Source organism: Cebus imitator, unplaced genomic scaffold (assembly GCF_001604975.1).
Source record: "Cebus imitator isolate Cc_AM_T3 unplaced genomic scaffold, Cebus_imitator-1.0 Scaffold349, whole genome shotgun sequence".
In the NCBI taxonomy this organism is placed as follows: domain Eukaryota; kingdom Metazoa; phylum Chordata; class Mammalia; order Primates; family Cebidae; genus Cebus; species Cebus imitator.
The window spans coordinates 1035434-1054174 of record NW_016107664.1 but is presented as its reverse complement, the minus strand read 5'-3'; the positions used below and the strand labels follow the sequence as shown (position 1 = coordinate 1054174).

The 18741-nt window shown below is 35.3% G+C and overlaps 1 protein-coding gene across 4 annotated transcripts in view; it reads right to left on the bottom strand.

Moving 5' to 3' along the window:
• CDK13 (cyclin dependent kinase 13) overlaps positions 1–18741 on the bottom strand; it is a 127748-nt gene that overhangs the window by 75213 nt on the left and 33794 nt on the right. For all 4 annotated transcript variants that reach the window (XM_037730524.1, XM_037730525.1, XM_017506149.2 and 1 more), the window contains exons 3-5: positions 17132–17302; positions 15286–15425; positions 12677–12847 (exon numbers count right to left, since the gene is read on the bottom strand). In XM_037730524.1, the coding sequence (XP_037586452.1) occupies positions 12677–12847; positions 15286–15425; positions 17132–17302 (482 nt within the window). The remainder of the gene's footprint in view (positions 1–12676; positions 12848–15285; positions 15426–17131; positions 17303–18741) is intronic.

The following is an 18741-nucleotide window of genomic DNA, read 5'->3' as shown; positions in this document are numbered from 1 at the left end:
GGGTTTCACCATGTTGACCAGGATGGTCTCGATCTCTTGACCTCGTGATCCACCCGCCTCGGCCTCCCACAGTGCTGGGATTACAGGCTTGAGCCACCGCGCCCGGCAAATTATGGATAAAAAGGTTTGATTTCACAAACAATAGTGAAAAAGGTGTTACTTTCTCTTAGCAGATGGGCAAAACCAGAAAATCAATAATATACTGTGTTTCACTAAACTAGGTATTCCCACAAAATTTTGATTAGAATGTAAAAAAATTGAATAAACTTCTTATAAGTTAATTTGGCTATAACTATTAACACACAAAATAATTCCATCATTTAACTAGCAATTCCACTTTTAGAAATGTATCCTACGAAAGTCTCAAACAACATACACACAGATTTACACTTAATGACGTTTGGTAAAGCACTGTTAGTAGAAGCTAGAAATCAATAACCAAAATATCCATCTATATGGGCAAGCCCAATAAAATATAAAATATATCCAAATTACAGAATACTATCTCTGTTTTTTAAGTGGCTACATCATGGCACATAAAGATATCTATTTTATAGAATATTGCATATTAATGCCTCAATTTTGAAAAAATTCATGAATAGAATAATGCATATGCTTGTTTTGCACAAAAAACTTGTGTGTAAAGAAACAAAAAGTGCAACTCTAGTGTCTCTTCACCACTGACCATGGTATTCTTATCTGCTACATATGCATATTCCCCTTCTATTCATTTATGCTTATTTCTATATGTCCAATGTTTTAACTAAACCAAATATGATAATTTTATAATTCTAAAAAAATCAAGAGAGAAAAAATTTTAAAACACTACTACTTTTTGACAGGTAAAAAGTCTGTATCACTTAAATTACATTTATTTTATTATGGTAAGGCTGGATGTTTTTTCTTACATTTACCAGAAATTACTTTTTTCTTATTGCCCTGCCTTATGTCCTTTTATAGTAAATCTTTAATCAGGTATAAAGGAAAACTGCACCTTATTGTTTAAAAGAAAAGTTATGCCACAGTTCATATTTCTCTTCAACATCAGAGGATATATTTCTAAAAATATATAACACCTGGTACAATATTCCCAAACTTTAACATTTGACTTTCAACAAAATTCTAACACAAACTAAAACAAGTAAGAAACCTGAAAGTTTTATATGGTAACTGCATGATGCATCAACTACTATACAAAGTCTCTCCTATCACATGGCATAGTAAGAGTGACATCCTAGTACATATAGGTTGACTCTAATAGTAATCATGAAGAAAGAATGGTGAAAATACTTCACATATTGCTGCATTTATGCCTCACAATAACCAAAAATGTATAACGGTCTTCATGTAACACTCAAGCTCAGAGACACTAATTTGCCCACGTTCACACAACTACTAGGTGGCAGAAGTTAAACAATCCCCCCAGCCTCACTGTCCTCTACTTTTCACAATGAAGAACAGCAGTTAATCATTAGTTTCCTCCAAGAAGGCTCCAAAACTGCACAGCAATGTAACAGGTAACTTTTAGCTTAATACCCTCTAAATACCACTCTACTACTTCCACCCCTCTCACTGCTGGCATTTCTCCCAGTACAGAATTTAACTGCAGAATTCTATCTGTTCTTATTGGCTAAAGTAATCTCAACATCAGAAGATATGCTCCTTAACTTCCTCTTCTACTCTCCATTTCTAACCTGTATCAAGGCATCTGCTCTTTGCATTTCCCTTATTATCTGCTCCTGAGTTTCAACTGTCAGTCTTTTCACTGCCAGTTTGGGTTTGATCACAACCAATGATTCATTTTTTTTCTTCCTGGTGAGTTAATCAATCACTCACAGCTAGTCAGATGTGACTGAAACTCTTCACTTTTCTTGACAACTTTTACTATTAATAATTAGAGACTGCTTCTAAGCTTTCAGAAAAGGTGTCCTTTTTTTTTTTAACTTCTGGATCAAATCCATTACCGATATCTGATCGCCACATAATAAAATTTCACTAGAGGACTAAAACTAAAATTTTTATGTCTTCCAAAATTTCATCCTACCTGCCTAATAAATATTATATTAATGATCTACTTCTGCCCTCAATATCAATCTGCTACCAAGCTAAACTTTACTGCTGTGTGCTTACTATGTGCCATATTCTATGTGAAATATTTCACATGCCCTACATTACTAAATAATCACAACAAACCTATGAGATAGGCACTACTGCCACATTTTCCAGATGAGGAAAACAGTACAGAATTCTAATTCATGTTCTTAACCCATTATACCAACACTATTACCTTATACCACCTGTTCCAAGAGCAAGTATTTCTAGTGCTCTAGTACACTGTTCAGGAAATAGTGACATGGGAAAATGCACTCCTCACTTTACTCTCCATTCGTATTCAACTCCCTTTCCTACTTGCCCACAGTTTCCTTTTCCATTGAACTCCTAACAGTCCCTTTCCCATGGATCATTTCCTGATGGGCATCTAACCCATTCTGATCTCTTTATGTTCTTTAAATTTCAACATGTTACTAACTCTACATTTCCTTGAAACCCAGAAGAAAGTCATTCTAAACTAAGAATTGAGCTTTTTTTCCCTTAAAACATTATTTGGAATATCTTAACTAAAACACATTCCTTTATCTTCTACTGATTATTATAATCTATTTTATAAATATTTTCTTCTCAACTTATCCCCCCCCAAAAAAATAACTGATCACTAACATCAGCAACACATGGAGAACAAGAAAACCAGATGCCTGAATAGCTTTTAATGTTATTCAGTAAAAGATGGAACATTTTTACTTTGTAAAACATATACTCAAAATCAATTAAGAAAAACAGTAATACCCTAGTTAAAAAAGAGCAAAGAGGCCAGGTGCGGTGGCTCACGCCTGTAATCCCAGCACTTTGGGAGGCCGAAGTAGGTGGATCACCTGAGGTCAGAAGAGTTTAAGACCAGCCTGGCCAACATGGAGAAACCCTGTCTCTACTAAAAATACTAATTTAGCCGGGTGTGGTGCTGCATGCCTGTAATCCCAGCTACTTGGGAAGCTGAGGCAGCAGAATTGCTTGAACCCAAGAGGTGGAGGTTGTGGTAAACTGTCATCGCGCCATTGCAACTGGGCGATAAAAGCGAAATCTGCCTCAAAAAAAAAAAAAAAAAGAGCAAAGGACCTAAACATGAAATGTACATTTAAAGAAATACAAATGGGCTGGACGCAGTGGTGCACACCTGTAATCCCAGCATTGTGGGAGGCCAAGGCGGGCAGACCACTTGAGCCCAGGAGTTTGAGACCTGGGCAACATGGTGAAACCACATCTCTACCAAAAAATTACAAAAATGAGCTAGGCGTGCTGGTATGTGCCTGTCATCCCAGCTCCTCAGGAGGCTGGGGTGGGTGGATCACTTGAAAACAGGAGGTCAAGTCTGCAGTAAGCCAAGACGACTGCGCCACTGCACTGTAGCCTGGGTGACAGGGTGAAGGTCTGTCTCAAAAAAAAGAGAGAAATATAAATGGCCTAGAAGTATAAGAAACCATTCAAGCACCACAGAAATTAAAAAACACGTATTAAAAAGACAGCATTTTTTGCCTATCAAATGCCCAAAGATGAAAAAAAATCACTACAAATGCTGATTAAAATGTACAATAAGCACTGTATTATTTTTTTAAAACGGTAAGTGTTTTGATATTTTGGTTCCTTGGCATAGTATTCAAGGTCTAGCACCAAATTGGGTACCAGCCTACCTTTACAGCCTCATCTTTTATGAGACACACCCCTTCCACCGCAATATTTATCCCTCTCAATTTGCACTGTATTTTCATTAAACACAGAACTCATAGGAGCTAATTACGGTGTTTTCCTTAAATAACAGCTTTATTGAGATATAATTCACATATCATACATTCAACCACTTATTCAATTGGTTTGAGTGTACTTGGAGTTCTGCTGCACCACAATGAATTTTAGAACATTTTCATGACCCTAAAAAGAAACCTCATACGCATTAGCAGTCATTCTCCATTTCCAATCCCTTCCGCATGTCTCTGGCAATCACCCGTCTATACTCTGATGCTATTTGGCACCTATTCTAGACATTTCATATAAATGGAATCATATAATAGTCTGTTGTGACTGGTTTCTTTCACTTAGCATGTTTTCTTAGTTTATCCAAATTGTAGTCTTTATCACTTCATCTCGTTTAATTTTTTAATTGTGGTGAAATACACATAACATAATCTTAACCATTTTAAAGTGTACAGTTCAGTTGCATTAGCATATTCACACTGTTGTGCAACCATCACTACCACCCCTCTCCAGAACTCTTTTCATCTCGTAAAACTGAAACTCTACTCATTAAATAGTAACTCTCCATTTCCCTCTCCCTTAAGCCCCTAGTAACCATCATTCTACTTTCTGTCTCTATGAATCTGAGTACTGCAGGTACCTCAAGTAAGTAGAACATACATACATTATCTTTGTGACTGGCTTATTTCACTTGGCATGTCCTCAAGATACATCCATGTTATAGCATGTATAAAAATTTCTTATCTCGTTAATTTTTTAATTTTCTGAAGAGATGGGGTGTTGCTATGTTGCCCAGCCTGGCCTTGAACTCCTGGACTCAAGTTATCCTCTCACCTTGGCCTCCTCCCAAGGTGCTGGGACTATAGCTATAAGCCACCACACCTAGTGACAATTCTTTTGGAGATCCAGTAGTAGAATTTCTAGAATTCTATTTCTGATTTTTTTGAGGGAAAGGCCATACTGTTTTCCACAGCAGCTGCACAATTGTACACTCTCACTAGCAGTGAGTAAAGGTTCCAATTTCTCCACATCCTCACCAACACTATTTCCTAGGTTTTTTTTTTTTTTTTTTTTTTTTTTTNTTTTTGGTATTGGTGGTGGTATTTTGTTTTTTAGAATAGCCATCTTAATGGGTATAAAGAGGTATCTCACTGTGGTTTTGATTTGCATATCCCTAATAGCTAAGTTCTTGAACATCTTTTCATGTACTTATTGGCCATTTGCGTATCGTCTTTGGAAAAATATCTATTCAGATCCTTTGCCTACTTTTTAATCAGGTTGTCTTTTTTCATTATTTAGTTCTAACAGTTCTTTATACATTTAAGATACAAGTCCCTTATAAAATATACGATTTATAAATATTTTCTCCCATTCTGTGTTGTCTTCTCAAGTTCATGATAATGTCCACTAAAGGACAAAAGTTAATTTTGATGAAGTTCAATAATATCTATTTTTTTCCTTTGTTGCTCCTGCTTTTGGTGTCATATAAGTATCTGCCCAATCCAAGATCATAAAGATTTATTCCTATATTTCATTCTAACAGCTTTATGGTTTTAGCTCTTACATTTAACTCACTGATCCATTTTAAGTTAATTATTGTATGAGGTATGAAGGGGTCCAACTTCATTGTTTTGTGTGTGGATAATCAGTTATCCCAGCACCAGATGTCGAAAAGCTATTCTTTCCCTCTGAATCGTCCTGCCATCTTGTCAAAAATCAACTGAGCTTATAAAATGTGTGGACTTAATTTTTAGACTCTCAATTATATTATTGATCTATATGTTTATCATAATGCCAGTACACAAAATCTTGAACACTCTAGCTTTATAGGAATTTTTTTTTTATTTATATAAATTTATCAAAATAGAGATGGGGTCTCGCTATGTTGCCCTGGATGGTCTCAAGCTCCTGGACTCAAGAGATCCTCCTGCCTTGGCCTCCAAGGGGTTGGGATCACAGGAATGAGCAACAGTGCCCAGCCTGCAGGAAGATTTAAAACTGAGAAGTATGAGGGTTCCAACTTTGTTCTTCTGTTTTAAGATTCCTTTGGCTATTCTAGTTCTCTTGAATTTGCATATGAATTTTAGAATCAGCTTGTCAGATTCTGAAAAGAGGTCAGCTGAGATTTGACAGGAATTGTGTTGAACATGTAGATCACTTTGAGAAGTATTGCCATCTTAATACTAAATTTTCTAATCAATGAACATGGAATGCCTTTCCATTCAGACTTCTTTAATTTATTTCAATGATGTGTTCTAGTATTCAAGATACATGCTTTACATTTCTTTCGTCAATTTATTTTGAGGTAGTTTATTATCTTTAAGGCCTTTTTAAGTTAAATTGTTTTCTTAATTCTACTTTGTTCATTACTCGTATACAGAACAACTGATTTCTGTACATTGATCTTAAATGCTGCCACTTTGCTGAACTTATTAGTTCTAATAGTTTTTTAGTACAGGGATCCCCAATCCTAGTACTGGTCTATGGCTTGTTAGGAATCAGGCCACATGGCAGATGAGCAGCAGATCAGTGAAGCTCCAACTGTTTTTTATTTAGTTTTGAGATGGAGTCTCACTCTGTCACCCAGGCTAGAATGCAGTGGCATGATCTCAGCTCACCGCAACCTCTGCCTCCAGGGTTCAAGTGATTCTCCTGCCTCAGCATCCTGAGTAGCTAGGATTACAGGTGCAGGCCACAACGTCTGACTAATTTTTCTATTTTCAGTAGAGCCAGGGTTTCCCCATGTTGTTCAGGTTGGTCCCAAACTCCTGACTTCAAGTGATCTGCCCACCTCAGCCTCCCAACGTACTGAGATTACAGGCATGAGCCACCAGGCCTGGCCCTCCATCTGTATTTTACAGTCACTCCCCATTGCACACATTACTGCCTGAGCTCCACCTCCTATCAGAGCAGCAGCAGCATTAGATTCTCATGGGAGCATGAACCCTAGTGTCAACTGTGCATGTAAGGGATCTAGGTTGCTCACTACTTATAAGAATCTGATGCCTGACGATCTGTCACTGTCTCCCATCACCCCAAGATGGGACCATCTAGTTGCAGGAAAACAAGCTCAGGGCTCCCAGTGATTCAACATTATGGTGAGTTATTTTATCATACATTACAATACTAATAAAAATAAAGTACACAATAAATGTAATGTGCTTGAATCATCTCAAAACCATCCCCACCTCCCCTACAGTCCATTTTTTCCTTCAATTTTTTCCTGTGGAAGGAAAAATGACCTTCCACAAAGCTGGTCTCTGGTATCAAAAAGGTTGGGGTCCACTGTTTTGGTGGATTCCATAGGATTTTCTACATTTCCACACACACACACACACACATATAAACACACACACAAACCAAAGATAGTTTTACTTCTTTCTTTCCCATTTGGACACCTTTTATTTCAGTTTCTTGCCTAACTGCCCTGGAAAGAACCTCCAGTACAATGCTGAATAGAAGTGGTTGAGGCAGATGTCCCTGTTTTTCCTAAGATGTCCTTTATCAGGTTGAGGCAGTTTCCTTCTATTTCTAGGTTGTTCAGTGTACCCTGGATTTGGGAGTATAAATTGGCACCTTTTATTCTGGAAAACAACTTGGTGATATATGTCAAGAAGTTTCAAAATTTAAAAACTCTGGTCTATCAATTCAATTCCTATTGATCTATTTAAAGAAATAATCAGATGTTTAAAAAATGTTTTACCCCTAAGGACATTCAGAATGGAAGGAAATCTGTTTCTATTATCTATGACCCACCAACTCCTAGGATTGATGCAACAGCTGCTCATTATGTAAGACTTTTATGTTCAATACTTCATTCCTAACCAAACCAGTAATTCAGAATTGATTAGGACTTTTCCTAGCAGATGAAGCCACTTCTTTAGCTGGAGGCATATCAATAGTGGCAGGCTAGAATAGCCCGCTACAATAGCCAAACATAAAGCTTCGAACTATAGTGAAATGCCCAAAGGAACTTAAATATGCAAAATGGAGGAATGAAATACAATTCAGGCTACATTTCACTAAAGTGACATTATGCCATTACAAAAGCATTTTATTAAATAAGACAAAAGCAGCAGAACCTTCATTTCGTACTAATCATATAGATGTGAGAAAAGAGACACTAGAGGAAAATAGAGACAAATGATGATAGTGACAGTATCTGGGTCATCTTGTTTTCTCCTTTATACTTGTTTTTCAAATATATGACAAATATTTCTTTTATAATCAAGTAAAGGAAACCAATATGTTAACATTCTTCTTTCTCCTTTTCTGCCCCACCCCTAAAAAGGTACTAACTCTACATAGTAACAGTACTACAACCAACACAGGGGTAGAATTCTAAAACTATGAATCCCTGACCTTATACCTTAATTGTAAATTTCTCCACATAAAATTCCAGATAAAAATAAAATTAGAACTGAGACTATTTTGTAAGTTTTATCTTTTACATAACATAATGAATAACACAATATAGGCAGCCCTCACTATAAAAAAAAAGAAGTGACTTATGAGGGATCTTCAACCAGGCCTTAACATGCTGCTAGGAGCCCCACTGTTACAGGAACATTTTATTTTTAACAGCAACAACAAAAAAAAAAACCCTGCAAGTTCATTTCTTTCTTTAGGAGGAAAAAAAGAGACATAGTTTATAGTTGCTAAGAACAGATTCCTTAGTAAAGCTCCCTGACTTATTGGGTAGGTTCCAGGGTCTGTTATCGTTTAAGTTTTTTCACTCCTTTCACTCCTTTGAAACTCAGTATCTTCAACTGAAATTCCAACAATTATAGATTAACTAAGTTAACAATAAAGAAAAACCTCTATGCAAATCAGGTTTGTCATTCATGTATTAGTCTGATTCAATTCTAGCAGTGTTTGTCGATTCTTCTGGTTTCAGAAACTAGGTTGAGGCAGGGACCAGATATTTGTTTGTTTAATATCCCCAGTATTTAGATGGGCATTATTCAATGCTAAGATGATGGAAATCTTCTATAACTTCACTGTCCAAAATGTAGCCAGTAACCACATGCAGCTATACAGCACTTGGAATGCAACTAATGCAGTTAAGGAACTAAACTTTTGATTTTATTAAATATTAATTAACTTAAATAGCTACATATGGCTAGTGGCTACTGCAATGGCCAGCCCAGATCTATCTAGAACCCAGCACAATAAACATTTGTGGAAAGAATGAACAAATCAATGTTGCTATCTTCTTAAACCTTAAGAGATGTTAGCAGTTCTAAACTGTGGGAATATAAATTCACACCTAGAAAAACACAAGGTAAATAATTTGGAAGCTAGGTATTCTTTAGGGGACATGACAATCTTCTGCTGCCTTGTAAAAACAAGTCATGACAACTAATAATTAGAATGCCTTCCACTATACCTTTCCAAACTGTACACACCTTTAACATTTCACCTATTCCACAGAACCTTCCTATCTCTTCCTTTCATTCATTCACTTACTCAAAATTTAATGATAATCAACTGTGTGATGCACATAATTAACACAAAGAATAAAATTCAGTCCCTGCCCTCAGAAATACAGTAAGAATAACATATAAAAACATGAGAAGTTATATGAAAATACAAGTTATGGCCGGGAGTGGTGGCTCATGCCTGTAATACTAGCACTTTTGGAGGCCGAGGCGGTTAGATCACTTGAAATAATGAGTTCAAAACCAGCCTGGCCAACACGGTGAAACCCCATCTCTACTAAAAATAGAAAAAAAACTAGCTAGGCATGGTGTCTTACGACTATAATCCCAGCTACTTGGGAGGCTGAGGAAGGAGGATCACCTGAGGTCAAGGGTGCAGTGAGCCCTAATTGCATACCACCGCACTCTAGCTTGGGTGACAGAATGAGACCCCGTCTCGAAAAAACAAACCAGACAAACAAACAAAACAAAAAAAGAAAACAAGAAAAAGCTTCTTCAGCATCTGTAAGTTTCTGCACAAAACTATACTCATGACTTGGTGATATCACTTAATCCTCTATTTCTTAAGACTAATTCCTTCTTTAAGATGAAATAATATTTCACTTTTGGCAGAGCACATGGCTCATGCCTGTAATACAAGCACTTTGGGAGGCCAAGGTGGGCAGATCTCTTGAGGTCAAGAGTTCAAGACCAGCCTGGCCAACGTAGCAAAACCCCATCTCTACTAAAAACATAAAAATTAGCTGGGTGTGGTGACCCACACCGGTAGGTGTGAAGGCTGAACACTCATTTTAGAGTAGCCTATAATATTTAACCAGTGTTCGTGAACTTTCTTTATGCTCTAGTATGACAATCAAAATTCGTTCAATACCACACAGCACCGCAATCACAATTAGTGTTATGTCATATAGCTAGCATGGTTAGGATTAAACTCTAAATCTAGTTCCTTTTTCAGAAAAGCATGTTGCCTCATCATAGTTCCCATCAAAATTATTAGATTCATTTAAGAAAGAATTGTGTTTTAAATTGTATAACCTCTCACATACTCTAATGCATTTAACTAACTCCAGTTACCTACATGTAACTTCTCACATAGTAAAACATGTTCTTATTTATCATGACTCATAGAATTACAAACAGGATTATGGTAGGAAGAAAGATGATGAAGGGTGCAAATAACATGAAAATCTATGATTTCTGAAATGCAGTGCTAGGCAATGATGAGAAATAAAACTAAAAACAAAGCAAAATACAAAGGCTCAGGGAATTTTAACCTGATAAATTATGACCATAATTAAAGACTATTAATAACTATTAATATATTCACAGGTACCATTTTTTAAGTATTAAAGTATAAATAGGATTATTTAAAAAAAAAACAGAGCTCAAATATTCATTCAGGAATTAGTCATTCAGCACATTCTACGGTTCAGCTGCTGAGTTAGGTAAGAGGCACAACAGTGAATACAACAGGTATGGTTCCCATTTATCTGTATAGAAACAAGTAATAAACCATTATAATTATTCCCACTTATTAGGAAACATTAAATTGTCTGTGTCTATACATATAATGGAAAGTGGGAAGGCTGATCAGGTAAGTCTCACTAATGAATAAAGCAACATTCAGGCTAAGATCTTAGGCTTGAGAATTTAACCTTTCAAATTGTGCGTGCATGCATGTGTAAATGAGAGAGACAGAGGGGGGAGAGAGAGAGAGTGTGTGTGTGTGTGTGTGTGTGTGTGTGTGTGTCTGTGAAGCTTGGCGGGCAATCAAAATGGCATAGAAGGGATTGGAGAAGTAGGCAGGCAGGTGATCTCACAGATAAAAGCAGCAGGACGTCCCCAGGATGCTGGAGGAAAAGCAAATATACTAATTTGGCTAGAGCATGAGGTTAATGCAAAACAAACAGCATTTGCACAACACTTTCATGTTTAAAAGTCTTAATTTAATTCTTACTAAGAGAGATAATGTTTCTCATTTAAGGATGAAGGGATAACAGACTCAAAAGGGCTAAAAGCCTTGCTAATAAGGCCATACTCACTAACACACTAAATCTCAAGGTCCAGACATTCTAACTCAAGTTACACCATTACCCCTTCTACTACACAATAAGTAGTAATGAAAACTAAAGTTAAAAAGACAAATCAGGTTAAAAGTCAAGCTGAGAAATCCAAGCTTTACTAGGGAAAAAAGTAACAGAAGTGACATCAATTAAAAAGATGATTCTGAACTCCATATTGTATACAGAATACTTTCAAACAGTTCCTTTATGCAAAAAAACTACAATGTGGCATATCAATCGTTTTGAATTGTGTCCCCCGGAAGAATAAGAGAGTGAGAGTGGGGGGGGGAGGGGGGGAGAGAGAGAGAGAGAGAGAGAGATTGTGTGTGTGTGTCTGTATGTGTCTGTGTGTGTGTAGCTGCGGAGGAGGATAGGAGGCTAAGTACCATGTTCAATCAGAACATATCTACTTGTATCTTTTTCTTTTCATTTTTAGAGATACAGTCTTGCTCTGTCACTCAGGTTGGAGTGCAGTGGCGTAATCATGGCTCACTGAAGTCTCCATCTCCTGTACTCAAGTGATCCTCCTGCCTCAGCCTCCTGAGTAAATGGAACAACAGGCATGTACCACCATGCAGGGCTAATTTTCTGATTTTTTTGTAGAGATGGGTTCTCATTATGTTTCCCAGGCTGGTCTTGAACTCCTGGATTCAAGTGATCCTCACATCCTGGACTCCCAAGTGTTTGGCTTATTGATGTGAGACGCTGTGTCTATTTTATGTTACATTTAGTTCGAAAAAAAATTTTTGCTGTTTGCAAACCTCAGAATATAAGGTTGTAAACTTTGGTTCTAAAATCTTACTATAAAGATGTAAAACATATCAGCAGTAGAGCATTGCTTTCACCCATCATGTCCCCTATAATAACTATGTAATAACTATAATAAGCAGACTAATTTTTTGTCAGCTTCTCTGCTAAATAATTATACAGATATACATACCCACCACAGATTATTAAAGGAAATTTCAAGTACGGGTTTTTGCCTCCACACTTTCAGAAATAATATATATCGCTACCATGATGTTTCCTTGTATGTTAAGGCATTTGTAACATAAAAATGTAGGGTAAAAATAAAATTCTATAAACTAGTTTTTCAACTACTAAAAAATGAATACTAAAAACTATACACAGATGCCCAAAAAGACACATACTACTAGTGAATACTTTATGTGTAATATTGGCAAATACTCTTTAAGAAGCTTACTCAAAAACCACTAAAGTAAATTCTTCAACTCTACCAAACTCAAAAATACAGAGTTTCACATTAGAACAACAGCATCTAATTACTCAAATAGTCGCATCTATAAAAAATATTTGCAAATTAGCAACATCAATCATGAATACAAAATAGTAAATACGCACACACACCTTTGTCCTTCTTAAAATCCAAAGCATCTTCTTTATCAGTCACTATTTCCTTCATATTGATAATACTCTGATGGGTAAGCTGCCGGAGAATTTTAATTTCTCGAATTGCTGTAATTGGAAAGCCCTCCTTTTCATTATCCAGACGTACTTTTTTTAAGGCTACCATTTCTCCTATTAAGGAAATTAAATAAAATCAGGTTACCAGCTGACATGCAAACAGATGACATTTTTCTTAACTTTAAATGTATTTTAATCCAATTCTGTTCCTAATTCTCAAAAATACAACACAAAAAAATGTTTGCAATACAGCAAATCATAATATTTATAGTTCAAAAAATTAAGTCTGTCATTAAATAGATGAAGGAATATTTATATAAATCAGGAATACTATACAACTGCTAGAAAGAATGAGGTAGGTCAAATACATTTACATTATGCTTCCCATTTATATATTTAGTAAAAAAAGTAAGATGCTTTTATATTCACTCAGGAAAGAAAAGAAAGCTAGATTAGATATAGATAGATAGATAGATAGATAGATAGATAGATAGATAGATAGATAGAAAAAAGAAAGATGCTAGGCCAGGTGTGGTGGCTCACGCCTGTTCCCAGCACTTTGGGAGGCCCAGGTGGGCGGATAACAAGGTCAGGAGTTCAAGACCAGCCTGGTCAAAATAGTGAAACCCCATCTCTACTAAAAATACAAGAAATCAGCTAGGCATTGTGGGGGGTGCCTGCAATCCCAGCTACTCGGGAGGCTGAGGCAGGAGACTTGCTTGAACCCGGGAGGTGGAGGTTGCAGTGAACCAAGATCGCACCACTGCACTCCAGCCCAGACGACAGTGCGAGACTCCATCTCGAAAAAAAAGATGCTGAAGAGTGGGTAAATCACACTGTCATTTTTATTCTTTTTAAGCAAATGAAGCAAACGGTAAATGGCCAATATGCTTATGTATGCATAAAATTTCTCTGAACAAAGGATTTTGGAAAAAAACTATCAGTTAAAAATTATGCTCAGACATACTACTTACTCAAACCTAGCCAGTTACCTAGTAGTAAAACTGGAATTCAAAATCCAGTTACTTGTCTCAAAAATATGTGTTCTTCACCACTATACTAAATTGCTACATAATTTAGGTATGAGTCAGCTTTGTGTCAGAAATGATCCAAAAAGTAAATATACACACATACACAAACTTTATTATAGTGAATAATATAAAGCTCACTATAATAAAGTTTTGTTCATTCCACTTCTTTGGAGAAAAAACATGTTCTTACAAATTTTCTAAAAGAACAATGTTTATTCTTTTAATCATTACAACTTATTCATTTTTTATAAAATTCCTCCTATATTGTATATGAGTCCTTGTTTAAACAGTTTTAAAAGTTGTAATCTTTTTGATAACACATCATTATAAATACCAATTATTACTCTATGCAGTAATTGCCCTCAGTAGTTTCTAACCATAAGGGCATCTCACATATACTATATGGCCTCAAATAGCTGTGCTACTTTAATCTATTGGCTTATTTCTTTTTTTTTTTTTTGGGAGGAGTCTCATTCTGTTGCCCAGGCTGGAGTGCAGTGGCACAATCTCAGCCCACTGTAACCTCTGCCTCCAGGGTTCAAGCAATTCTCCTGCCTCAGCCTCCCAAGTAGTGGATTACCAGTGCCACCACCATGCCCAGCTAATTTTTGTGTTTTTATTTTATTTTATTTTATTTATTTATTTACTGAGATGGAGTCTCAATCTGTCACTCAGGCTCAAGTGCAGTGGCACTATCTCAGGTCACTGCAACCTCCAGCCTCTGGTTTCAAGCAATTCTCCTATCTTAACCTCTTGAGTAGCTGGGTTTACAGGCGTATGCCACTACACCCAGCTAATTTCTGTGGTTTTAGTATAGACGGGGTGTTGTCATGTTGACCAGGCTGGTCTTGAACTCCTGGTCTCAGGTGATCTGCCTGCCTCAGCCTCCCAAAGTGCTGGGATTATAGGCATGAGTAACGACACCCAGCCTATTGGTTTATTTCAATAAGGAATTATGAGTAAAGAAAGATAAATTACTAGCTCTATGTATTATTAGGAAAAATACATAGCTTCTGAAACAGCTACTTTTTGCTCTCCTGTGAGGCCTTTTAAAACTTTCTGAGTTTCTGATTACGTTCTGAAAGATTAAGCTGCTAAAACTGGTCTCCAATGATAGTTTCTGCATGAAAAAAACTGAAAGCTAAAATGAAAGTGTTGAGCTTATGACAAAAAAATTTACTACTAAGATTAATTCAGGTCAAGATACTTTTCCCTCTGATTAATAACAGTATAAGAATTATTCACCATAAAAGAAGAAAAAACAAACTAAATCCTACCGTATAGTATGTCACAAATACTAAAGGTACACTTTTTAAAATATGAACATATACAGACCCACTTACATGTACTCATATCTTACGTTTTAAGTGCATATATAGAATAAAATTAAAAAGATGAAACAAACACACAATAAATTTGAATTAAACTTTTTGGAAAATTTCCAAAGCTAAACATTAGAAGAGAAACAGAAACTAAGCACATCCCATAGGCCCAAATATCCCCAAAGCTTGGCATTCTTACCAGTGTCTTTATCCCTGGCTTTGTAAACTTGTCCATAAGTACCTTCTCCAATAATTCCGATGATATCAAATTTATCCACGCAGCGTTTTCCCCAGTCAATATCTTTTTCTTTGATTTCACCATAGCGAGGCCCACATATTCTATCAAATATAGTTCTAAAGTTTTTATATACAATCAAGCAAATTGAATCAACTGTTCAATAACTCAGTATCTACCCGCCACCCAATTGTATACTCTTTATTTCTCCCTATTGTTGCAGTATTTATGATCATTTAACCAAAACAAGTAACAACGATTTGGTATTGTTAAGTTATAAAAACTGAGGTATCATTTCTACATACTGACTCTTCTTCTGTAGGTAAGTATTTAAACTCAGAAAAAAAAAAAAAAAGTAGTAGAGCTCATATGAAGGGCTTTCAGAAATAAAATGTAATTTCTCAATGAGTAGATGAAACCAACACTAGTAGAGTCAAAATTCTCTAACCAATCTCCAGAAAGTTTTATTTTTCATCCATTAACAATATGTAATTTTAAAAAACAAGCGTTTGATAATGAATGTTAACAAAAATCTAACTATAAAACTTATTGACAAATTTAGACTTATGGCTGGATAAAATCATCTGAAAAACATCAAAAAAAGATTTTTCAGTCTAAGAGAGTACAAAAGGTATTAATATAACCAACTCTCAGGAATCCACATTTAAGCAGATACAGACAGACAGGTAGGACAAAAATCCAAAAATCTTACATTCTTCAAAAAGATACATAATTTTGTAGTATTTTAGTATTCTAGTAAATCACCGAAATTCAAGTAAAGGAATAGACTGCAATGTTCAAGAAGAGACTATTTTCTAGCTTTTAAATTTTCTTTGGAAACAGGATCTTGCTTTGTTGCCCAGGCTAAAATACAGTGGCACACAATCACAGCTCACTATAGCCTCTTCGGCTCAGGTGATCCTCCTGCCTTAGCCTCCCGAGTAGCTGGGACCACAGGCGTGCACCACCACACCCAGCCAATTTTTTTTTTTTTTTAATTATTTGTAGAGATGGGGTCTCCCTATGTTGCTCAGGCTGGTATCAAACTCCTGGACTCAAGTGATCCTCCCACCTCAGCCTCCCAAAGTGCTAGGATTACAGGCATAAGCCACTGTGCCAAGCCACTTTTCTAGCTTTCTATTCTATTTAGAAAATGATCTCAAACTCATACACTAGGCACTACCTGAACTGCAATTCTAAAATCATATCTGACTTAATTCTCTGTCCCTTGGTTAAGAAGTTTTTTGTTGTTGTTGTTTGTTTGTTTTTAAAAAAGGCACCAATGCTCCCTGCCTTTAACTGATTAACAGGTTTTAAAGAAAAGAGTTCTCTCTAGGCAGTTACTTAAAGCTAATTTAGGATACAGATTTCAAATCTTCTTCTACTCCCATCTCTTGCAAAATGCAGAATACAATTGTTTATGAGAGAATACAGAGGTAAAAACAAAGGAAATAGCAGCTTGCCCATTACTAATTTTATTTGGGCTCACTAAATGCTGACTTCTACTCTGCCCAATTTCAGTGTTTCTGTGTTATTTCAATCTCTTAATAAAGTATCTTTAACAGATACAATACCCAAGGAAATTAATACATTACAAATCATGAGAAAATTAAATTTGGTTTTATTAGTCATTGTGAATAAGAATGCAAGCAATTATGATTTTTTTCAAAACTCTAATAGAATTCATATATTTAAGTTGAAATAATAAGTACATTTTTAATTTTAAACCTTAATTTAGTGTTTTATGAATTTCTGATGACCCAGAATCACTGCTGGTCAATTTAAGAGCAGGTAGAAAGCAAGCACATACTTAGGCCTCCTTTTACTATGTAACTGTGTTGCTGTTTTCTTTTCCTCTGGACTCTTTGAGAGATCATCTCCTCCAGGTAGCTCAGGGGGCAGCGGTAAATCAGCAAGTAGACATCGGAGTTTCTTTTCTACTTCTTTTTTAACTGCTTTTACTGAAATGTTTCCTCGTAAGCTAAAAATGAAAGAAGTCAAACAAATAAAACAAAAATTTTGTTGAGTAATAAAAATGTGCCCATGTCTTACATTTAAGTAGCAACAATCATGAATAATTCAACAATATTTCACATTATAAGACTATTGTCCGATTTTCTTTCCAGCTAAAGTAATACACTATATTCAACTGTAAAATGCAAAATTTGGGGTACAAATGATACACAATTAGGTAAAAACTAAGGAAATCTGTCTAAAGTAGGAACTTTAATGATAACTTTGTATCAATATTGATTCACCATTACCCCGTGTACCATACTGATGTAAGACATTAATGGTAAGAAAACCAGGTACATGGTATTCAGGGTCTCTCTGGTATCTTCATAATTTTTCTACAAAGGTAAGATTGTTATAAAAATAAAGTTTATTTTTTAAAATGATATAGGATTAACTATAAAAGTGCACATTAAAATTAAAAATCAACTAAACATGCTTTGCATTAAAACTCAGTTTTGCAAAGCATTTTTTTGTTTTGTTTTGTTTTTTAAGCTACAGTTTCTTTCAAAAAAGAGCTTACAGTCTGGAAGACAGGTAGGCAATAGGATAAAGCATTATACAAACAGGTTCCTACAGTATTGTAGTAGCTAATGGGTAGCTAAATCAGGTCTGAAATACAGTAAAGGCTTCTTTTTAGAAAAAGTATCACCTGAATGCCATCTGAAAATAGGCCTATTCAGAATAACTTACTTAGAAAACTATAGTCTCTAACTTGTAATTAGTCTTTAGTCAAAAGTTCCTATTTGTCTGAAGATTCAAATCAAGATTTTTGTGAGCAAAAACTGAAGTCTTAATTTCACTTACAATTTAAAATTGAAAAGGCTACCTATATTAAATGTCAGTATATTAACTATCAAATATTACTTTCCAAGAATGTTACATAATTTAAAACTTTACACTTTTATTGAATATTTGCAATAATCAAATAGAAAATGTGATTTTTAAAAATGTTTCTATACACCACAGCAACAAAAACAATAAAATGCCTTAAAAAGAAATATACATGAGCAATAGAAAAAAAATAAAATATATGACTAAAGAACATAAAATTAGATCTGAACGAATGAAAAGAAACCATGTTTTAATAGGGGAAACTCTAATATTATAAAGCTGTCACCAAATTTTGACTCTATTACATTTAAGAGTTCAAAAAAATATCCAAGAGGTTTTTTTTTAACTACAACTTGACAAGCTGGTATAAAATTTGTCTAAGAATAAAGGCAAAAGAACTGCCAATAAATTTCTGAAAAAGTAAAATTAAGTGGGACTTGCCCTATCAACCTATACAGAGATATAGAACTAAAAGCCAAAGTCTAATTGAAGTCAAAGGATATATATTACTCACTCTATTCAATGTTTTATAAAGAACTATGAATTGTGAGTAATTTTAAATCCAAAGATTTA